Here is a 24361-nt window from a genome sequence, read left to right as displayed (position 1 = left end):
CTCCAGTCTGTGTTTCTAATTATGTAATTAAACCCACTTAATAGCAATCGTCCAGCAATCGTCCAAACACACTAGCTCTGGCAAGGGGAAGGGCTCTCATCCAACTGAACCTTACATGAAACTGTCTGTGTTTATTTTCTCTCCTCCTTGATATTCCAGACACATGGCTGTGACAGAGGTAACATGGACTGTTACACACAAGGCATCACACTTCAGATCGGTGCTTCCAAACAGGCACTGCATTAAGATCTAGGCAGGCAACTATTGGTGTGTGATGCATAGGAATGGATTATTAAAGGTATTTTGGGCGTTGAATACAAGTTGAACCTCTCTAGTCCGGCACGCTCTGGCTTAGCAACCTCCGTGATCCGGCATGATCTGAGTTAGCCGGATGTCCACTTAGCATGGGTATGGCCAAGTTTCCGGCACTCCCATAAAGTTTGTTTACAGCCACCAGGCCTGACTCTCAGTATTCAGTGTTGTTATTTAGCTCTAATATACTCCTAAATGTCTTCTAAGAGCCCAGCAAGCAGTGTATGTGCTGATAATGCTGCTAGACAATACTGACCTCCCATGGGTCAGCAAATTCTCTGGTTCAGCAGTGATCAGGTCCCGAGGGAGCCGAACTAGAGAGGTTCGACTTGTAGCTCCATAAGCCTCAATAACTATGTTTATAATTGGTAGCATGAGGGGTACAGAGCCAGGTTCCTGCTTCGATCTAACTCCATGCATTCCATGCTGTTACAGTGGAGATGAATTTGGCCCATAGTTTAACACCCTCTTTTAACTCCCACACCTATAAAATTACCCATAAAAAGCAAGCCAGGCTTCAAACTGACTTGAGAGAAATGTGAAACCTCCCGTGTTGCTCTTACACTGTGGATCTTGGCTTCCACTGGCCAGCAGGAGGTTTCCAAGGGTGAGGCCATGACATTTGAAACAAAATAGTAAACTCTGATCCACTGAGAGCGGCTGCTTTTTCTCGGCACGCTGCAGGGCATCTGGGCTGTGGAGCTGGGATTCACTGGGGCAATTTCTGCTTTGACGTGATGGGGGGTCTGAGCCTGCCTTGCCCTGGGAGAGAGAGGGAGGCTGGCGGATGGATCCAGGATGTGTGAATCAACCAGCCAAGTATATTAAAGCAGCTGCACAAGGCACTGGGGGCTCAGGGTGTTCCTATGCTGAGGCTGGGGTTAGTAGAACTGCAGTTCATAGAATCACAGAGCTGGAAGAGATCTCAGGCATCATCGAGTCCAGCCCCCTGCCCAAGGCAGGACCAATCCCAACTAAATCATCCCAGCCAGGGCTCTGTCAAGTCGAGAATTAAAAACCTCTAGGGATGGAGACTCCACCCCCTCCCTAGGGAACCCAGCCCAGTGCTTCCCCACCCTCCTAGGGAAATAGTTTTCCCTAATATCCAACCTAGACCTTCCCCACTGAGCTTGAGACCATTGCTCCTTGTTCTGCCATCTGTCACTGAGAACAGCCTCTCTCCATCCTCTTTGAAACCTCCTCTCAGGAAGTTGAAGGCTGCTCTCAAATCCCCCCTCGCTCTTCTCTTCTGCAGACTAAACAACCTAACTCCCGCAGCTGCTCCTCATAAGTCATGTGCTCCAGCCCCCTCGTCATTTTGGTCGCCTTCCGCTGGATCCTCTCCAATCTCAGATTCTCAGATCTCAGGGCTGTTAAGCTTTAGCATGAGGATTTTACATTGTTTGTAGCCCGGGGCTGGGAATTGCTGAAGCCTGGGTCCCAACCTGGGGCCCTAGGACAATTATTTTTAACGGGATGGGGGGCACTTCAAGATTTTTGGAAGGGGGCAAGAGGTCGGGATGGAGGTTGGGGGCAGAAAGGAGCTCGGGGTAGAGGATTGGGGTACACCAGAGGGTGTGAGGTCAGGGGAGGAAGTGAGTGGAGGAGGGGGTTTGTGACCTGGGGCAGGGATCTGGGGGGCCGGGTGTTGGAGGGGGTGCAGGATCTGGGAGGGAGCTGAGACCAAAGCCCGGGGTGCAGGAGGTGGTGTAAAGGGTCTGGGTTGTGACCTGGGGCAGGGAGTTGGGAGGAGAGGGAGGGAGAGGTGCCAGGTGCAGGCTCCGGCCAAGAGGTAATTCTCCTAGGTGGCTTCTGGCCAGCTGCCAGTAGGACCCTAAAGCAGGACCATGCCTACCATGCCCCGCATGGAGCTCAAAGCAGCCAGCTGCTGGGGCCTTGTGCATCTCTGTGTGACGCGCACCGCATGGGAGTGGGGGCACCACGGGCTGCTCATGCCCACGGGCACAGCCCGGCCAGTTCCCACTGGGTTTGCTGGATCTTTGGTCTGACCCGCTTATGTCCTTAATATGGGACAGCCCCTGGGTGGCCTGCCACTCGCGTTAAGCTCGCAGGGCTGGATTTTTTTCCTCACAGGTGCACAATTCCCCTCAAAGGCCCTGGAGAAGCCAGGGGTCAGTGCTTCTGAGAACCAGGCCCTTAGAGACACCGGGGAAAAGCACTGTGGGAGGGTGGATTCCATGTGATACGCTTGGGGACTTTTCCTCTCTTCATCGGGTGCAGGGAGAGCATGGCCAGGCTGTTGAGCTGTGGCTTGTGATTTTAGGTGTTCAGCCTGGTGATGCCTTAAGGGGGCCAGATCTTTCAGAAATTGAGGGCTCAGTGCTGTCGGAGAGTCGGGCCTCGTTAAGGGGTTTCAAACGGGCACCGGGAATTCCAGGCCTCCCAAGTCATTAGGCATCTGTTGACATTTGGGCCAAAACACACATTTAAAAAAAAAGAACAGCGGGATTCAATCAAAACTCAGCGTTCTCGCCAGAAGGAAGTTTCATAAGGATTTAACACAGGGGTGGGCAATAATTTTTAAAAGGAGGGGCAGGCCTCGGGCGGAAAGGGGGGGCAGGAGACTTCTTGTGCTCCTCCCCACCCTAATTGTCCTGGGGTGGGGGAGTGCGAGAAGTCTCCCCCTCCCTCCCACACCCTGCCCCCTAGAGAGAAACTGGCGTTCCCTCTGGTGCCGATCGGGAGGAGACCTTGCATGTTCTCCCTGCCCCCAGGCTGACCAGGGCCTGGTGGCGGGGGAGCGTGTGAAGTCTTCTTGCCCCGCAAGAGCGCACGTAACCTAGAGAGACACACTGGCTGTTTTAAAACAGCCAGCACGTCTCTCTAGCCCAGGGGTGTCCCAACTTTTTTCAAAGAGGGCCAGATTTGATAAAGTGAACATGCGTGAGGGCCGACCATTTTGCCTGACATTCTTTGAACCATTAAAATTAAATGCAAATTAACTATTTTATGCAAAGTTTATTGCAAAGGGCATACTTTTCATTTCGTCACATGGATGACAAATCTAAACAGGTGTTAAATCACTCTGCCTTTCATATCTGAAGGCCAGATGAAAAAAAAATCCAGGAAGCTGAAATATGTCAGGAACATTGTAAAGTACATTACATATTATTGGTAATAAAGGTTGTCTGTCAACTTTTAAGTTCAAAAAATATGAACAGGAACATAACACCAAGTATACATGTTGTGTCCAAATATATTTATAACTGATTTAGACCAACTGACATTAACTGAGATTTTACAATGTATTCATCTCAACACATATGGATTTGTTGGGGGCCATTAAAGATAGATATTGCCAAATTACCTGGGGGGCCATATTAAACCGGAACACGGGCCGCAATTGGCCCACGGGCCGGACTTTGGACATGCCTGCTCTAGCCACTACGGGGTGAGAAGTCTTCATGTGTTCCCTCCCCTCCCCCCAGACCCTGATTGGTTTGAGGGTGGAGATCCACTGGCTTGGTGGGCCGGATCCAGCTCGCGGGCAGCCCTTTGCCCACCTCTGGTTTAGACCAATTATTAGTGAATCTAGTTTCTCCTCTCCGCTGTTTGCCCACTGATGTCTCAGGTCTTTCTATTCTCAGGCACAATCTGGTTGGACAATGTCCACTGTACTGGCAAAGAGGTGACGCTGGCAGCGTGTACCAGCAACGGCTGGGGCGTCTCAGACTGCAAACACACCGAAGACGTGGGCGTAGTCTGCAGTGACAAGAGAATCCCTGGCTTCAAGTTTGACAAGTCGTATCTCAACCAAATAGAGGTAAATGGACATATAACTTGAAGGATGCCCATTGAGAGTCAATGGGAGTCTTCCCACAGGCTCTGTCTGCCAAGGGGATGACCAGAAACACTGAGGGTATATCTAGACTGCATCCCTCTGTTGGCAGAGGGATGCAGATTAGGCAGGTCGACACTGCAAATGAGGCAGGGATTTAAATATCCCGTGCCTAATTTGCATAAAAATGGCCACCGCGTTTTGGCAACTCAACACTTTGTCGGCAAAAAGCGGCAGTCTAAAGGGGGATCTGTCGAGAAAGAAGGCCTTTTTTGACAGATCCTGTAAACCTCCTTGCAGAAGGCATAAGGGATCTGTCGAAAAAGGCTTTCTTTTTCAACAGATCCCCCTCTAGACTGCCGCTTGTTGCCGAAAAAGTGCTGAGTTGGCAAAACGTGGCAGCCAATTTATGCAAATTAGGTGTGGGATATTTAAATCCCTGCCTCATTTGCAATGTCAACCTGCTTAATCTGCACCCCGCTGCCGACAGAGGGATGCAGTCTAAACATGCCCTGACATTGTTGGTAGAGTCGGGCACAACCTGCAATGTTCAGCTCTATGCTCCAACTTTCCCAGTGCTTGAGCTGTGTAGACCTGGGGTTTCGAATGTCACGTACTGGGTTTAACAGCACTGCATGATTCTTTGATGTGTTGTCCTGTGGGTGGCTCTTTTTTATCTACTCGGGCTACATCTACATTGGGAAGGTTTGGTGATAAACGTGCCGTCGCATGTGAAAGTTGCCAAAAGTGAAAAACGATCAAACCAGTTTTTCTGTCTCCCATTGTTGTCATTTCAATGTCACATGGCTAGTTCCCTGTTGACAGTTAGACCAAAGCATTGTGGGTAAGCATCCCACAAGGCAGTGTTGAGAGAAGGCAGAGCTGATCCCTGCGCTTCTTGGGATTCCCTCGTAGCGCTGGAAGGTCTCCATGCTGAGGAATGTCCAAGCAGCACAGGCATCTCTCCAGCCTTCCCCCCACAGCAACAGAACGGGAGCACTCCAATGATTTGCTCTTTGTTTGTTCCTCAAACGGGGAAGCTCATTCCGCTATCAGAAACTTCCCAGAGCGTTGAAAGGAGAGGGGGCGCAGGCCTGCAAGGCAGCAGAGATCACAAAACACTGAGCAGAGCCATCAGGGCAGGCGTTGTGGGATACTGGCAGTAGCCAGTCCTCTCAACAAAACAAACAGCCAAATCTACACTGGCTCTTGTTGACAATAAAGGGAGGGGAAAAGACAAAAGTCTCTCCCTGGGATGGAAGTTTTTTGTTGCCAAATCTGGGTGTTTTTCCTGACAAAAGTCACATTGCAGTGTGAACACTTCTCACTGCTTTGTCACCAAAAGGCAGTTTTTGGTGACAAAAATGTGCAATGTAGACAAGCCTTTAGCCTTCATGTACACATTACAATATAAGATGTTATATATTACAGCTCTTCCATGAAATTGGGACATACAATTTTTTAGTTTCTACCATCCTTTTTCTGACTTGTCCATTGAGACTGAAGGACCTAGAGGCAGACTAGCAGCACCTAGCATTATGTGGCGCTGATGTCATTCAAGAAATCTAGCTGCTTCTGTAATATAAATAGAACAATAACATAAAGTACCTTTTCAGTATGAAGTATCACAGGGCACTTTACAAACTATACCCTGTTTACAAGAATCACTTTTACCAGTGCTAAAATGTGGTTGACTTCAAGGTGAAACATTTATTTAATGGCAAACTCTGCATGATTTCTACTTCCTGTCTTATACTCTCCATCAATAACAGGCAAATATTTCAGGGCATTTTCTTAGCTTAATTTTTTCTAGCCGTAAAATAGATTAGGGATGTAAGTGACTAGTCGACTAGTTGACTACCTGATAAGCAACTAGTCGATTAGTGACTCAACTAGTTGCTTTCCTGTCCCCCTGCATTGACTATTCAATTAGTTGATTAATCTAAATTTAATATCCTTAAAATAGATACATGCTGACATTGTTAGAGTTTTTAAGCAGAAATTTTTAATAAATATATTTTACAATTTCTTTGTAGTGTATGAGAATATCCCAAACCTTTTAATTTTTTCAACAAATTTTTAAAAACTATTTTCTGGTGTGATTTTGACTCATCTAAAGATAGAACTGTGGAATACTGTTCCTGTAATTAGAATATTTCCTTATTATTAAAAGCTATGAATAATTATATGCCATTGTATACAATCACGACTAGGATTCTCTTTGGTGTCTCCTGGGCAAATTTGGGTGCAACAGATTCTGAGAGGTGTTTCGCTCACAGATGTGAGTTTGAATCAATTGACTTATAAGGCAATATTTTAAAAGCTGTTTACATGCAGCCTGGCTAAATGATGATGAAAGAGGGAGTGTGATAATTCTGTGGAGTGTCTGAAGGACTTGAGGATTAGTGTTAGAAGTGATGGGAGGAAATTTAGCAAGTGTAGGCCGGATATCAGGAAAAAGCTCTTAACTGAGAGGTTAGGCCATTAAGCTGAGAAATAGTTTCCCATGGGAAATGGAAAAAGCTCTGTTGTTTGAGTCATGTTAAAATTAGATTTGACAGACTCCTTGAGGATAAACAGCCAGGAGGAATCCTGTAATTGAATGAGGATGAGAGAGGTGAGCAAAGAATTCTGTCCATCTTCCATTCTGACAAGTCTTCAGGTTGAAAACGATCAGGGTTGAGCTAGTGCAAAGTTAGTGTTTCTCTGTGGAAATAAAGGAATCTCCCTTTTACATCATTTCCCAGAAGATCCCTACAGTTATATCCTAATTTAAGTAGAAGGGGAAATCTGTGATATCTGAGGATACTTCTGGTATCCTAAAATAGCTATTCCGTGTCTTTTGAATAAGCCCTTTATTTCAAAATATAACGGGCATACTATTCTGATGTCCTGGTAAACCTCATTCCACGAAGATTAAGGAACATTTCAGAATAGTGGTTTATTTCAAAATTTGGCGCTGAGTACAGAGCACCAAATGACAAAATGAGCCATTCCGAAATTAACTTGCAATAACTGATGCAAATTGCATAGCTTAACTTGCGTAGCTTATTTCGAGCTACATGTGCAGCGTAGATTCACCCTGGGTGGTTTCTGTGACTACCGCCTGACCTGGCTGTGTAGACATTTTCACAACCTGAAACAAGAGTGGGTGTGGGTTTTTTAATGAGCTTTAAAACAGGATTAGTCAAAGGGCTGTCGGCTGTAGAATAACTAGCACTAACCTTTTAACATTGCCACAGATTGCTCTACTGGAGGATGGTAAATATGCATGTGGTGAAAAAATGTATTCGTCCCTGTTTAAGGATTCATAGCTCATGCCTTAGTTAGTGGGCTCTCTAGTGATCTCAGACCCCCTACCCAAAAAACACTGTTGCATGATGAGCACCACAAATGTTGTCCCTGTTATCATAGGAGCATAGAACACTAGAATTGGAAGGGACCTTGAGAGGTCATTGAGTCCAGTTCCCTGCCCTCATGGCAGGATCAGGCACCATCTAGCTAGATCATCCCTGACAGGTGTCTGTCCAACCTGCTCTTAAATATTAAGAACAGGTTAGATAGACATCTGTCAGGGATGGTGCAGATGGAGCTTGGTCCTGCCTTGAGGGTGGGGGGCTGGACTCGATGACCTCTCGAGGTCCCTTCCAGTCCTATTATTCTATGATTCTATGATCTCCAGTGACGGCGATTCCACAACCTCCCTAGGCAATTTATTCCAGTGTTTAACCACCCTGACAGTAAGGACTTTAAGAAACCATCCTTGCTGCAATTTCAGTCCATTGCTTCTTGTCCTATCATCAGAGGCTGAGGAGAACAATTTTTCTCCTTCCTCCTTGTAACGCCCTTCTAGATACTTGAAAGCTGCTCTCATGTCCCCTCTCAGTCTTCTCTTTTCCAAACTAAACAGATGCAATTCATAACATAAGAACATAAGAATGGCTGTACTGGGTCAGACCAAAGGTCCATCTAGCCCAGTAGCCTGTCTGCCAACAGTGGCCAGCACCAGGTGCCTCAGAGGGGGTGGACCAAAGACAATGATCAAGTGATTTGTCTCCTGCCATCCTTCTCCAGCCTCTGGCAAACAGAGGCCAGGGACACCAATTTTATCCCCTGGCTAATAGCCTTTTATGGACCTAACCTCCATGAAATTAACTAGCTTCTCTTTAAACTCTATTATAGTCCTAGCCTTCACAGCCTCCTCTGGCAAGGAGTTCCACAGGTTGAGTACGCACTGTGTGAAGAAGAACTTTCTTTATTAGTTTTAAACCTGCTACCCATTAACTTCATTTGGTGTCCTCTAGTTCTTCTATTATGGGAACTAATAAATAACTTCTCTTTATTCACCCTCTCCACACAACTCATGATTTTATAGACCTCTATCCCCCCTCAGTCTCCTCTTTTCTAAACTGAAAAGTCCCAGTCGCTTTAACCTCTCTTCATATGGGACCTGTTCCAAACCCCTAATCATTTTAGTTGCCCTTTTCTGAACCCTTTCTAAGGCCAAAATATCTTTTTTGAGGTGAGGAGACCATATCGGTACACAGTATTCAAGATGTGGGCGTACCATAATTTTATACAGGGGCAGTAAGATATTCCGTGTCTTATTTTCTATCCCTTTCAGCCTTGCGTCATAGCTCATGTTTTCTAGACCTTTAATGATTTTTGTTGCTCTTCTCTGGACCTTCTCCAATTTCTCCTGAAATGCGGTGCCCAGGACTGGACACAATATTCCAACTGAGGCCTAATCAGGGCAGTTGTGGGGGGATGAGTCTATGAAGGGGTGGGAGAGCTCTCCAGGATAAGGGGGAGGGTGAAAGACTCTCACCTGGGCATGCTTCAAACTGTCTGATGTCCCAAGTCACTGCCTGAGCAAATGTATGGTATTATTCCCAGCCACATAGGGTGCCACTATTTAACTGCTCCTGTCTGAGCAGACTATGGGGCTTGAACCAATGACTTTCATTGCTAAAACTGAGGCGTTTACTGTTTGAGGCTATGTCTACACTGCAATTTTTTTCAGCAGAAGATATACAAATGGAGCACTCATTTGCATATCTCATGCTCTCATTTGCATATCCTCCTCCAATCCTTTTTGCAGAAGAGGTTTTTTGCTATAAAAAACCCTGTATAGACGGGGACATTTGTGTGTGTGGGGCGGGGGGGGAACCTTTTGCGCAAGAGCCTGTAAACCTCATTTTGTGAGGAATAAGGGCTCTTGCGAAAAAGGGGTTTTTTTTCTGATAAATGGCTCCATCTACACAGGGCTTTTTATCATAAAAACGATCGGAGGAGGATATGCAAATGAGAGCACGATATATGTAAATGAATACTCCATTTGCAGATCATCTGCCGAAAAAAACTTGCTATGTAGACGTAGCCTGAGTGTAAGGACTTCACCGCCTAAGATGGTTGCTGTGGCAGACTCATAAATCTCTTGTGTGGACCTAGCACTGGAGGAGAACAAAGGCCTACACTCTCCTAGTATGACTGTCATGAGGGTTGGCATTCGCTCCTGAGAGGGTAAAATAAAATCCAACACTAGCAGCGCTGGGTACCCTCTGCCTTGCAGCAGAATGACGAGAGAGGGGAAATACATTGTGAAAAAGGAGGACGATATGGAGCATTTTGAGCTTGAGTGATTTGAGCAGGCGGCTGAGAGTTCTGGTGCAGCCACTAACTAGCAGTGTAATTGTGTAAAACCACTTAGCATCCGTCCCCTCCCGCCCCACCCGACGCTATGAGCCTCCCTTGTGTGCGCTGTGAACCTTCAGCTGGTTAACACGTGGTGTCCCACTGGAATTCTCAGCACAGAGGCTGGAGGAAAACCTGCATCAGTCTAGACCAAGGTCATCTCTCTTGGGATTGCTTCTGAAATGAATCATAAAATCTAGTGCTTAGCTAATGGAAACACAGAGAGTCTGACTAATGGATTAAACACATTGGGTTAACTCTGGGGCTCGCGTGCTCCAACTTTCTGCTGCTTTTGAGGCTTTGATTCACTTTTGGACTTTCCAAGCAAAGGGTAAACCACTGACATGACACCAACAAGATCCTGCAGGAGCAGGAAAAGATGGGAAATGAATTAAATTCCCCACTGGCTGGCTGGTCGCCGAAGCTGATCATAACCCAGGCCAGCCACACTAAATGAGAGTAGCAGTTCTTCTAGTGGTGACTTAAGCATATTATATTTTGTGCAAAAAAGTGGGCCTCATCTTTGAGGGGAGTGAGCCCTCAATCTCACTGAGTACCCTCATTCAGGCTATGTCTCCACTGCAGAGTTTTTGCGCAAAAACAACCAGTTTTGTGCAAAAACTCTCAGAGCATCCACACCTCAAGTGTGTTTTTGTGCAAGAAAATGTACAGTGAATCAACACAACAGAGGGGTTTTTGTGGCATAGGTATTCCTCTTTGTACAAGGAATAACTCCTTTTTGAGCAAGAACTCTTGTATAAAAAGGTGTGTGTGGATGGGAAATGGTGGGGTTTTTTGCACAAAAACAGCCTACTGAAAGAAGCACAGGTGCCCTGGAGGCCATCCTGTTAATTGCAATCAGAGCTTTCTGCTGAGAGAGCATCCATGCAGTCTGGACACTCGCCCACAAAAGCGCATCGCTTTTCCAATGCGCTTTTGCAATGCAGACGCGCTCTTGCGCAAGACGTTTTTGCGGAAGATCTCTTCTGCAAAAAGCTTCTTGCGCAAGAAGCCTGCAGTGTAGACGTAGCCTCAGACTAGGTTCTTATAATATCCCCTTCTGAAGTCAGCAAACGTTATTTCCATTCTAGAAATGGGAAATCAAGACAGAGAGAGAAATAGCTTGGCCAAAAATCACATGGGAAATCTGTAGAAATCTGAAAGAGCTGAAGCCTCATTGCCTTCATCTGAGAGCAGTACGGTTATAAGATTGTTCTTCCTCTTGTGTCAGTGGGAGGCTGCGTATATAACTTATAAAGACTGCATAATCAGCTCCTTAGTCCAATTCTATTGCCACGACGCACTCTGTCCTTTCTTTCTATGAGAGGCTTAGACACAGTGGGGTAATCTTCAGCATCTGTGAATTTGAATGACCCGTGCAACTAGCTGCATTTATTTTACTAATAATCTATCTGTACCTCTCCAGATCTAAGGGCACTTCTCAAAGGAGGTAAGCTGGGGAAACCTGAGATGAAGTAACACTCTTAAGATCACTAAATAGATCAGTGGCAGAGCCTGCAATAGCATCCAGATCTCCTGAGTCACAGTCTCCTAGTTTAACCACTAGGCTGCACAGTTCCCCACAAAAATGGTCTGACTTTCCCCTGGAGATTCAAGCAGTACCTCTGAAAATCCGGCCTCTCTTATTTAAGTGCCTAAAGAGTATGTCTACACTGCACAATTATTTCAGAATAAGCTCTAAATCGAGATAGCACATCTACACTGCAGGGAAGCCTTAAAATGAGTCCGAGGCAGTCTTCCCTAATGTAGACATGCTATCTCGATTTAAAGCCCAAGGAGAAAGAACTTAGAATGGCCCTGGTGAGGGGCTATTTTGAAATAGCAGCAGTGGAGCGTCTACTCACGCCTTACTTCCAAATAGCTATTTCAGAATAGCTGTTATTCTTCATAGAATGAGGTTTACAGAAGTCGGAATAAACCGTCCGTTATTTTGAAATTATTTCGAAATAACGGAATTGCTGTGTAGATGCTCACATGGGTATTTCAGAGCAACAGCCGTTATTCCGAAATAACTTTGCTGTGTAGACACACCCTAAATATGGCTTTAGAGTCCTAAGTGCTGCGTAAACACCTGGGCTTGAAAAAATTAGCCTCCAATTATAGCCCAAAAGAGGCCAGAAGGGGAGATAAATCCCTGAGCTTTTATTGGCATGTGACTTTCTTAGGAAGCCTTTCAAAGAAAACCAGAAGGAGCTGGTTCTTAAAATCCCCTGCTAGCAGTGATGTCATGGCTGTTGCATCCGTTGGGATAGTGCAACTGAAGTCAGTGGTGTTACGCCCCTTTTCACCAGCTGAGAATTTGGCCCGATATTGGCGTGTTCCTATCTCCTGCACATCACTTTGCTTGAACTGTTGGGGCCTCCTAAATAGGACAAAACATACCATTGCTCTGATGGGGCACAACCGAACCCATTTTATCACATCCCTCTGAGAGGTCAGGGCATGCTGGAAAGTCCTCTCTTCTGTTGTTTTATTGCAGCAGGACCAAAGAGCAAGGCTAAGGGTAATCGCCTATGAATTTTAAAAATGCCATTCCAAAGGGGTTTTTCAGTAACAGCTAGCTGCTAAATGTCAAACCTTCTCCCCCCTCCATCTCGCCCCCCAGGGCTAATCTTTGCTTTATTTTCTTAGCAGCTGGTCTGACATAGTTTCAAGCCAAAGGTGATGAGATCAGAGGGTCATAAGATCTGAAAAAGGGAGGTCAAGACGCCTGTGCAAATGAACTGTTGACAGTTTTTTGCTTTTCCATGGCATGCCTGAGACTCTTGTGCATGTTGCTCAGACTCATCGGAGGAAACGTGGGTTTGTACACGGCTGCTTTTTTTTACTTCTCGCCCTGCAGTTTTCTCCCACTCAATTTTTTGAGTAAGAGCTCACAGCCTGAGAAAATTCCATTGGTTTAACTGAAATCAGTTTTTAACCCAATGCAAACCTCCCATGTGGACACCCTTAATTCAGTTTAACTTAAACCAATTCCCAATGGATTTAAGATTAATGAAAATAAACTTGGTTTAAGCTGAAATAAGCAGTTTGCATCATAAGAACGGCCATACTGGGTCAGACCAAAGGTCTACCTAGCCCAGTAATCTGTCTTCCAACAGTGGCCAATGCCAGGTGCCCCAGAGGGAATGAACAAAACAGGTAATCATCAAGTGATCCATCCCCTGTTGCTCATTTCCAGCTTCTGACAGAGACTAGGGACATCATCCATGACCATCTCGGTGAAGAGACATTGATGGACCCATCATCCAGGAATGTATCTAGCTATTTTTTGAATCCTGTTAAAGTCCTAGCCTTCACAATATCCCCTAGCAAGGAGTTCCACAGGTTGACATTGGCATTGTGTAAAGAAGTACTTCCTTTTGTTTGGTTTAAACCTGCTACTTGTTAATTTCATTTGATGACCCCTAGTTCTTATGTTAGTGGAAGGAGTAAATAACTCTTCGTTATTCACTTTCTGCTCCCCAGTCATGATTTTAGAGACCTCTATTATATCCCTCCTTAAACATCTCTTTTCTAAGCTGAAAAGCTCCAGTCTGACTCATCTCTCCTCAAACATATCTCTCCAGTTCATACCCCTCATCATTTTTGTTGCCCTTTTCTGAACTTTTTCCCATGCCAAAATAACTTTTTTTGAGATGAGATGACCACATCTGAACACAGATATGGGTGTACCATAGATTTATATAGAGGCAATAAGATTATTCTCTATCTCTTTCTTAATGATTCACTACAATTTGTTTGTTTTTTTGACTGTCACTGCCCATGGAGTGGCTGTTTCCCGAGAATTCTCCACAATGACTCCAAGATCTCCCTTGGGAGTGATAACAGCTAATTTAGTCCCTCATCAAATTGTTTTATACACATAGTTGGGATTGTTCTCCAATGTGCATTCATTGCTTTGCATCTATCAACATTAAATTCCATCTGCCCTTCTGCTGCCCATTCACCTAGTTTTGTGAGATCCTTTTGAAGCTCTTCACAGTCTGCTTTGGATTAAACTATCTTGAGCAATTTTGTATCGCCTGCAAATTTTGCTGCTTCACTGTTTACCCCTTTCTCCAAATAATTTATGAAGATGGAGAACAGAACTGGTCCCAGTATGGACCCCTGCAGGACATCACTTTAAAACTGTAGTGTTAACCCATCCAGTGCATCTCTCTTGTAGCCAAGGCCTTATTCTTAACAACTGTGGCATTTCATGCATGAAGGCTTAGAAGGACTGTGTAGCTGTGGACAATGGAGATTGCCTATCTCATAGAACTGGAAGGGACCTTGAAAGGTCATCAAGTCCAGTCCTCTGCCTTCACAGCAGGACCAAGTACCATCCCTGACAAATTTTTGCCCCAAATCCCCTCTACAAGGATTGAACTCACAACCCTGAGTTTAGCAGGCCCATGGTCAAACCACTGAGCTATTTCCCCCCCCCCCCCTTACATATGTAAGTTCAGTTATACCACATCAGTCAGTATTTATTATAAAAGTCCCAGTTGTCCCCAGTTAATTTTCGTGCTTTATAGGGATACTCTAGTCCACTGCAAAGTGATGTTTCAGTCTGGTATAAGAGGATTCCAAGTGCCAATCTTAAATGATCAGATGCTGCCACTGCTACATTTTTTAATCTAAGTCTATGTCTACACCACAGTAAAACAGCCCTGCCCAGCCCATATCATAGGACTCAAACTTATAGCAGGGCTATACAATTTCAGTGTAGACATCTTGGCTCAAGCTGGAACCCAGAGTATGAGACTCCACAAAGTAGGAGGCTCCCAGAGGTGTTTTTAGTGCACCTCCAAAAGGGTTATTGATTCTGGAGTTATATTACCAGACCTGCCAATGACTCCATAGGTAACCTTTGGGAAAGACTTTTAATCTCTCTCTGGCTATGTCTACACTGCAGCGCTATTTCGGGATACTGGAAGTATCCTGAACTAGCTATTCTGTGTCTTGAGTATGTCTGTTATTTCAAAATATAACAGGCTTGCTATTCCGATGTCCCACGAGAACTATGGGACGTTTTAATAAATAGTGATTTATTTCAAAATAAGTGCTGTGTAGACAGCGCCAAATTTTGAAATAAACTATTTTGAAATTAACTCAAAATAAGCTACGCAATTTGCATAGCTCAAATTGCATTGTTTATTTCGAGATCCGGGTACAGTGTAGACTCGCCCTCTATTTTCCCCCTCTGGAATATAAAGAGCATGTGTCACAACCCCCTTGGGAAATAGGTAAGACAGATGTCTTCTTTGGAAAGTGTCTTGAGATCCTCCTGGGATAATGCTAAAGAACTGCCATGTATGGTTAAGGTTTAATGCCAAAGGCTAAATCCTTACCTGGTGGAAAGCAGTGTAGCTCCATTTCAATGGGATTCAGTCAATGGAACTATGCAAGTTTACGCCAGCGAGGATTTGACCCAGGTTCCTAAAAATCAAACTGGCAAAATCTTTACACCCTTAAAAAGCAGCATTCTATCTCGCCAGCAATGGTTATTTGTATTAGAAAATGTCCCTCAAGTTCCTAATCTGGAAACACTGTGAGTGAAGGGTATAGGCTGACATTTTCCAGAGATGATGGTAAAAGCTTGGTCTGTGTATATGATCAGAAGGACTTTTTCCATTACAGCGTTTTTCAGTCTGAGGACTGTGTCTCCCTGCTCTTGCCTGTTCCTTCCGCCCCCATCCTGACACGAAGAAATACGCCTGCCCGTTGCTTCTTTAGAGCAATAATTCTCCAGAAAGCTAGAAAGGCTGAAACGTCACAACCAAGAGATAGTGATGAAAGATCTGCCACCAAACAGAGAGACACTGGACTAGAAAGAACAGATTTATGGCCGGGCACATTTTCAACCATTCAAAAAAAAAAACCACCCTTTATATTCCTGCCAGGTATTTACTGTGGCCCTGGCATGTTTTATCCTTGAATTTAGTTCAAAGAATCACTTCTTGGGGGAGATCCTAAAAATGCACATACCAGAGCAACCCCGTTAATGTGCTGCTGGCTGGTGAGAATTAGTCTCCTGCCCATTCGCTTTGGCTGTGCAAATACTCAACTTCCCTAGGTCAGGACAGGAGTGTTTGCTCCGCTCTACTGGGAAGTTTAAATTACAGGGAGCAAACTTTACAAAGGGGAATTTTTTTCTCCTGGAAAGAAAAAAAAACCCAAGTGTGCATAGTCTAAATGCCCAGACAGTGTCTCATTAATGTTACAAGGGGATCTGGCACCTGTGGGGTGAGCTTGTTTGCTAATACCTCTTTGCCTGTGTGCGCCTTAAAAGGGAAAAGCTGGTAAATCTTTCCCTGCCAAGAGCAGTCACATCTCTCCACTTGATGACACTTACCTGTGCCTAATAGAAAGCAGCATGCCACTAAGAGCACATCTACACTTGGAAACGATTTCAAAATAACTAAAATCGATTTAATAACTCCCAAAATAACAAAATCGAAACCGCGTGTCCCCACTACAGGGGAAGCCTCGAAATTAGTCCAAGGCCTGTTATTTTGGATGTGCTACCTTGACTCAGCCCCAAGAAGCACTGAGAAGTCATTTCTTCAAATGACTCTGGGGAATAGTGATTTCGAAACAGCAGCTCCCTGAGCACCATACTAATGCTATTTTGAAATAACTATTTTAAAAGTAAGCTTTATTCCCTGAGGGTATGTCTACACTTGCACTCTATTTCGAAATAAGGATGCAAATGAAGACATTTGAAATAGCAAATGAAGCCAGAATTTAAATATCCCATGCTTCATTTGCATATTTGCGTTATGGCGCTATTTCGAAATAGCGCTATTTTGAAATAACAGATGCTGTTAAGATGCGGTTATTTCAAGAGAAAGCCCTTTTCTCAAAATAACTGGTACACCTCATTGTATGAGGAATAAGGGTTATTTCGAGAGAAAGGTTTTCTCTTGAAATAACCGCATCTTAACAGCGTCTGTTATTTCGAAATAGCGCTATTTTGAAATAGCGCCATAATGTGAATATGCAAATGAAGCACGGGATATTTAAATTTGATCCTTTTTGCAGAAGTTTTTTTGCGATAAAAAGCCCTGTGTAGGCGGGGCCATTTGTCGGAAAAGAAATCCGTTTGCTCAAGAGCCTGTAAACCTCATTTTTTGAGGAATAAGGGCTCTTGCGCAAAGAGGGTATTTTCTGACAAATGTCCCCGTCTATACAGGGCTTTTTATCGCAAAAACCTCTTCTGCAAAAAGGATCAAAAGAAGATATGCAAATGAGCACTCCATTTGCATTTCCTCTTCCGAAAAACACCCGCAGTGTAGACATAGCCTCAGTTACACCAAGGCCTGTTGATACCATGCGGGCAGTGTAAAGATGCCTTCAGAGTGGGTGGGAATGCAGTCTGTACTTGCTTTAAGGCTGCTTTCCATGCCAAAGTGGGGCAAAAGGAGCTTTCGTGTCAATGAGAAATGAGTCTTGAAGGCTTCACCAAACCTCGGCAGCTGCTGGATTCATTCTGCTGTTTGTGTTCTCCACAAAAACATGAATGAAGGATACGTCTTCTGCCGTAACGTTTCATGGCCTGCTTTTCAAGTAGCGTGTTGTCTAAATATAGTTTATATATAGTTTATATATACTTAGCAATTTTATGGCTATGGTACCAGGATCCTAGTGTATAATTTTTAAAAGTAGGCTCGTGGTAGGTATTTTTAAGTACCTCAAAAACATCCTTTTCAAAATATTTAACTCTGCCCACCACTTAATATAGGTCTCACTGCTAAATATATCCAATGGCTGCACTTTTAGGTAGCTGCAAATAGAACTTCTACCTGGGTCTAAATTCCAGCTCTGTGGGTAGAACTGTGGGTAGAACTGTGTAGACTCTATCGGCATGATAGAGCATACTCCAAAATATCATGCCTTCCTGTTCTGTCTCTTTGGGCCGTGTGGGTGTTTGCTGAGCATCAGAATGTCAAATCAAAATCCAGAGAATGTATCCAGTTTTAAAGCATATTGCTCGGGGCACTGTTGTCTAGGCGGTGTTTGTACTATATAATCTGCTTCAGATACAATGATCTGGGACTCAGGAGGGGGTATGCAAGATTTGGGGGGAACCTATCCCCTTACGATATTCAGCAACTTTGAAATCTTCCTTGTCATCGAGTTCCATTTATATAAATCAGGGTGCAGAACCACTCGCATACCCTACCTAGGTCACTTCCTACCAATTCTGACATTGGGGTGACCCCTATGGCTTCAGGCTCCCCCAGTTCTGGAGGCTCAATACAATCTCTGTGTTTCTGGCTGGTCCATCTCTGGAGCACCTGTAGCAGGACCTACCTCTCTAGCATCCATCTCAGACTGAGCTGAACTGCGCTGCTCTCTCTTATATTACCCCAGCACTTGGAGCATGCTCAGTGTGGCTGGGGGGGCGGGACTTCCTCCACCCACAGGGCCTTAAGCCCTCCTAGCACAGTGTGGGGTATGCACACCCTGTTGCAGTCATTGATTAAGATCCAGTTCATTTTCATCTAAAAGTCGTCCATGACGATGTGGCCTGAGGTTGGTGACTCTGACTCCACCTCACGAAAAGCACCGCCGTGTTTTCCCCACAGGTAGGCAGCCTCAGCAAAGAGGCCAAATGGGGAATGGGCTGCAAGGAACATCCTTGTCTCTCACAACTGGTGGGTTGACCTTTCATAGTGAAAGCTAGGCGCTCCTCCGGGCTGGCAACCCTCTTGTCTTTCTTGGAAGCATCTATCATGCCGTGGGTACCCGTGGAGCTAATCTATCAGCAACATGCCAGTGTAGGGAGAACGGTGGAGGAAACTGGTGTTGCTTTTATGCCTGGGGGTCTTTGTTGTGGGCCAGCTGCAGGATTTCAGTCCTAGCCGAGCTAGTTCAAACCATTATTATTATTTATTGATGTGCAAGCATCTTGGAACCCCAGTTATACTGGACTGATCTGCAGCCCATTGTGCAAGGCACTGTACAAACAGACCGAAAGGAGAGTCCCTGCGCCAAAGAGCCATGCAAGCGGCTAAACTGCCTCCTACCCCTCAGGGTGACTGCAGTGCTGGCAAACGTTGCTGACTTGACAGTCCTGCAAATGAAAAAGCCTCTTTTATCCACAGAGCGGTTCAAATGCAGGATATAAGATTTCCTCTTCCTTTCTGACTTACTCCTTCTCAGGTATTCTTGACAGGAACAGGTTTATTTTCTTGTTTGGTATGACTAGTCTCTCTCTCCCTCCCTCCCTCTCTCTCTCCATCAATTTAAATGTTTACTTCTCTCTAAATGTAAACCCTCACACAACATAAATGTGAGTTGGGGGTAGGGAGGGGCCTCTGAGCCTTTGTTCTGCAGCCAGAGCCCACACAAACAGCAATTAAAGTGCAGTCAGGTTAAACCAGCAGGCTTGTTTCATGCTATAAATTTTGCAGAGCTGCTTCCCAGCTTACTCCAATGGTTCCTTCTGTCTGGTTTGTGACTGTCATGCTGATGGCCTGGGAGGGCGTTGGCTCAGATGGCAGGTTTGGACAGAGCTGTCTCCTAACAGAAGTTTGGAGCTGGGCAGCAGAGAGAACGGAGAATGGATGCTCTCTGATTAGGAACAGGCCTGAGGAACTTGCAGATCCATCCAACAGCAATGGCCTTACTAAGTTTTTCCCATGGGGTATTCCGCTTGGTTTAAAGGTCACTCTAAGGCTATGTCTACACTCGCGGCTTCTTGCGTCAGAAGTATGCAAATGTTGCTAAGCGTGGAATATCGCTGAGGCTCATTTGCATACCTAATGAGCCGCCATTTTTGCAGAAGAGGTTCTTGCTCCAGAAGGAGCTGTCTACATTGCTCCTTCTTGAGCAAGAAAACCCCTCTTGTGCAATGCCCTTATGCCAGTTATTTTCAGGAATAACGGCATTGTGCAAGAGGGGTTTTCTTGCGCAAGAAGGAGCAATGTAGACAGCTCCTTCTGGAGCAAGAACCTCTTCTGCAAAAATGGCGGCTCATTAGGTATGCAAATGAGGCTCGGCGATATTCCACGCTTAGCCTCATTTGCATACTTCTGAGGCAAGAAGCCGTGAGGGTAGACATAAGAGTATGGAGTAAGTTGGATCATGCCTTCCTTGGGATGTGTGTAGGGGAGCGAGGGTGGTCAATGTTATCTTTGCTTTAATAAAAAACTTCTGGGCTGAGCAAAGGAGCTGCATGGAGACATTTTTTGGGTTGGGTTGTTAAGAAAAAGGGTAAATAGATTTCCAGTCTGTTGAGTCGCAACCTTCGTGACTTTGTGCTTTGGAAGCACAAATATCTGGGGAAGCGTTTTTTAGAAGATGATGGTAACTAAAATAAAAATATGTTTACATAGCTGAGGGGACAATGGGGTAGGCCAGGCACATGGAAGAGACCCATAAACAGAGAGGAGGTTGCAGAGGAGGGAGATAGTGAATCAGCAATATTTGAATTGTGAATTTTGCCAACAAAGCTGTAGCTGTGGGAAGGATAATTTACTGTCTAAGGCTACAGCTACACTATGAGTTTTCTCTGCAAAAAATATGCAAAGGAGGGACTCATTTGCATGTGTCATGATCTCATTTGTATATTTTCTGCCGATCCGTTTTTGTGCTGGGGTTTTTGCACATAAACAAGCAGCGCGGATGTTTTCTTTTTGTGCAAAAAATCCCTTTTCCCTCAAGCTCTGTATGGGGTATATCGATCTTGCAGAAAAAGGGGGTTTTGCGCAAAAAGAAAACGTCCACGCCGCTTGTTTTTTCACAAAAACCCCAGTGCAAAAATGGATCGGCAGAAAACATGCAAAAAGTTCAAAACTCATGCAAATGAGTCCCTCATTTGCATATTTTGCCAGGAAAACTCGTAGTGTAGACGTAGCCTAAGGGTTTGTAAGGAAACAGCATAGCCTAGTGGATAGAGCACTGGACTGGGGCTGCAAATGGGTTCTGTTCCTGGCTCAACCACTGGCAGGCTGGATGATCTTGGGCAACTCATTGCACTGCCTTGTGCCTCAGTTTCCCGCTATGTAAAATGAGGATAATGATAGCTACCTCCTTTGTAAAGTGTTATGAGATCTACTGACATTCCACATTCGGTAAAAGCCAGGAGTTATTATAAGAAAAGGAGATTGTGCCCCAAAATATGATCAGTGCACACCTAGAATAGAGAGGAATTTAAATTCCTACTACCTTACGAGGATGTATCATTGCACGTGTTATGGTTTCATGATCAGGATTCACTTGCAGCTCATTGTTGGCCTGGCAACTCCAGAAGTGGTCATGAGGATGACAGACACACATGGCGCAGCCAGTGCTTGATAATAAGCAGAGCTTTCGTCCCTTTTGATTTGCTCATGTAGCTTTCTCCATTTTTAAAATAGCCTTGGAAGGAGCCATGACTATCAATTGATCCAACCTCCTGCCTGATGTCTGTATCCAAAAGAAGAAAGAGGGCTTTCTCCTGCTATTCATATATACAGGGGCATCCTTAGGAATTATGGGGCCCTATTCAGTACTATTAAACTAATGCCCCTATGCCTGAGACAACAATTTTTTAGAGCTGTGATTTTATAATCTTCAGCAACACACTAATGAAATATTTGTAAAGCAAATTTTAAACTAAGTTCCCATAGCCTAACACAATAAATTCAAGAATCTCCAGGGGTAGCTGTGTTAGTCTGTATCTTTAAAAACGAGTAGCCCTGTAGCACCTTAGGCTATGTCTACACAGCAGCGTGATTTCAGAATAACTAACGCTATTCTGAAATAACAAAAAGTGCATCTACACTACAAGCCGTTATTTTGAAATAATGGCGAGCTGGAGGACTTCTTACTCCAACTCCTGGTAACCCTCATTTTACGAGGAGTAAGGGAAGTTGAAGGAAGAGTGCTCTTCTTTTGACTTCCTGTTGTGCAGACAGTGCTAAAAGCCGAGTTAAGCTATTTCGACTTACGCACGAAATTGACATAGCTCAAGGTGTGTAGCTTAATTTGACTTTAGCCCTGCTGTGCAAATGTGCCCTTAGAGACTTACAATATATATATATATATATATATAGTATCATGAGCTTTCGTGGGCAAACCCACTTCCTCATCTGTGGAAGTGGGTTTTGCCCACGAAAACTCATGATACTATATATATATATATAGTTAGTCTCTAAGGTGCTACAGGCTGACACGTATTTACAATAAATTCAGAAACTGACAGCATATACTTGGGGTTAGCAAATGCCTGTTAAATGGCTTCATTACCACTTGAATGGCTCTTTCACAGGTCCTGCTAATAAGTCTTGCAGTCTTTTTCACTTTTAAGTTAACTAGATCCTCTCCGGAAGAAGCAGATCCACAGAACAGGGATAGGAAGTGGAAGGTTGGTGAACATTAAGACCCAGTGGTGCCCCATATTTTCAGGTGCCCTACGCAACTGCATATTCGGCATATGAATGGTTGCAAGAACAGCTCTGCATATGCATTTAAACAGTGAGTGAACTAATTTCAGGCGATAATCTATTAGCGGACTGTTCACTTTGATTATTTGATACTTTTATTTATAGTACTGCATTCACTAGCAGTATATTATCCAGCTTAATCTCTCCATGTGCTATATACAGTTCTAGAAGCATATGTGGTCCCTGGTAAACAAAGGAGACAACGCTGGAAGTCAAACTGTGTGGAAGTCTGTTTGTCTCTAATATGTAGTTTGTTTTCTTTAAATGTCTTCTGTTTAAGATATGTAATGATACTAATATGATTGATCAGTCACTAAAATCACTTAGAATTTTTCCTGCTGCTTGATTGGACGACTAAAGCTTTCTAAAATAGAACTGTGAATACTGAAAAACCAAAATTCTTGTAAGCACAAAGAGACCCTAGGAATGTGCTAATGCAGGTATCCATACAAAGAACAGCTGCTTCCCAAAACTTTCATGCGAACATGAACATGAAATATATTCACATGTATATTTGTGAATAAATAGGATCATGAACATCATGAACTACATAGCTCCAAGTTACATTCAAATTAACACTGCCAAGCACTGTTTTTGTAATTCTCATTCTGCTCTAGTGATGGTAACATAATATTAGGGAATACAGAGGCAAAATTCCATAACGTGATAAATGGTCAAGGCAGAAATCCCCCTATGGGCCTGCCTTGACCCTTGGTCTTAGGATACAGCACCAATTCAGAACCACTGACTTCATATTTGTGTAGTTAAAAGCATTCCACTTGCCTATCTGTCAATGAGAAGAAACCACAAGCTCCTCAGACAGATCATCCTATCAGTTCCCTGCCTGGCTCTCTCATGATGTCATTGAGTGGGCGTATACTGCCTATGGAAACTGAGCTTCTTTTCTGAAAAGCCCAGCTGTTGTGGTTTGCAGAAGTCGCCTAAGATTTCTTCTCTACTGGGATGAGTGTCTTTTTTGGGGGGGAGGGGTTTAGATGTTGACCAGAAGCTGTTGGGTCTGATGATCAGAGGAAAGCCTGAGGAATGTCGACATGGGGCAGCTTACACGGGATGGAAAAAATGAGTTGAGCTGGAGTGGATAATGAAGAGGAAAACAGCCATCCCTCTTCTCACCGGAATGTCGTGAGCCTGCTAGTTAGGAGGGGGAAATACATTAGCAGCTATGCCGAGGGCCAGGGGCCTGAGCATTTTAATTGCCAATGTATAGGAACTATCACTTCTTTTGCTTTGTTTGCTGTCCTGGGCTGAAGATACAAAAGGGCAAGCGGAACCTTCCTTATCCTCCCGTCTTATGCCATTGTGCTTGGCTTAGGCCTCCTCTCTGCCTCGTGCTCCTGTTGCCTGGCTGGTTTGAGGACTCCCGCCTCGACAGACGCCAATGCGCTGGGGAGGAAACGCTGCCCCAGAAGGCCAGTTCTGCTGCTGTGTGCATTCAGAGCCCTGGAGCAGCCCCCTCGGTACCTTATGGCCTGAGGTTGGGAGTTTCCCAAAAAGGCCTAAGGGATTCAGGTGCCCAATTCTCTGGGAATGAGGCACCTCACTCTCTTGGAAAATCCCTCTCTAAAGGCATGATCTAGCCCAGGGGTCTCAAACTCATGGCTCACGGACCATCTACTGCCTGAGCAGTTCCAGAATCCGGCGTAGATGCGGCTGCCTGCATGCAAGTCCCTATGTCCTGGGGGCCGAGGGGGTCCGTACTCTTCCCCTAAGCCCAGCCCCTACTCTGCTCCCATCCCGCTTCTTCCTAACCCAGCTCCTCTCCCCTCCCCGCATTGCACCCATTGCCACAAGACCTCTCCCCTGCGGGATGCAGCCTTGGGGATAACTGGGGGACCTGGTGTGGGGCAGCAGCAGGGGTCGGGCCTTCTCACAGTCACCGTGGCGACGGGAGCCATGGGGCAGCGGTGCAAGGCAGCCGCTTCTGTTCCGCCGCCATCTCCCAGGCCAGCCCGGTCGCTCCGCTTCACCATGGCGACGGGAAGCGGAGCGCCCCAGCTCCGCCCCACACGAGAGATGGCCCCAGTACGAGGAGGCCCGACCCCTACTGCCAGGCCTGGGGCCCAGTGGGCTACTGTGAATAGGGGAGACTGCCCTG

At 45.1% G+C, this 24361-nt stretch overlaps 1 protein-coding gene across 1 annotated transcript in view; it reads left to right on the top strand.

Annotated features, from left to right (window-relative positions):
* Window positions 1–24361, top strand: part of LOXL2 (lysyl oxidase like 2) — an 89896-nt gene that overhangs the window by 13729 nt on the left and 51806 nt on the right. The window contains exon 3 of the mRNA XM_075910805.2: window positions 3921–4096. Coding sequence (XP_075766920.1) covers window positions 3921–4096 — 176 coding nt within the window. The remainder of the gene's footprint in view (window positions 1–3920; window positions 4097–24361) is intronic.

Source organism: Pelodiscus sinensis, chromosome 28 (genome assembly GCF_052426305.1).
Source record: "Pelodiscus sinensis isolate ZL-2025 chromosome 28, ASM5242630v1, whole genome shotgun sequence".
Taxonomy (NCBI): Eukaryota; Metazoa; Chordata; order Testudines; family Trionychidae; genus Pelodiscus; species Pelodiscus sinensis.
This window is presented reverse-complemented; position numbering and strand designations above follow the sequence as displayed.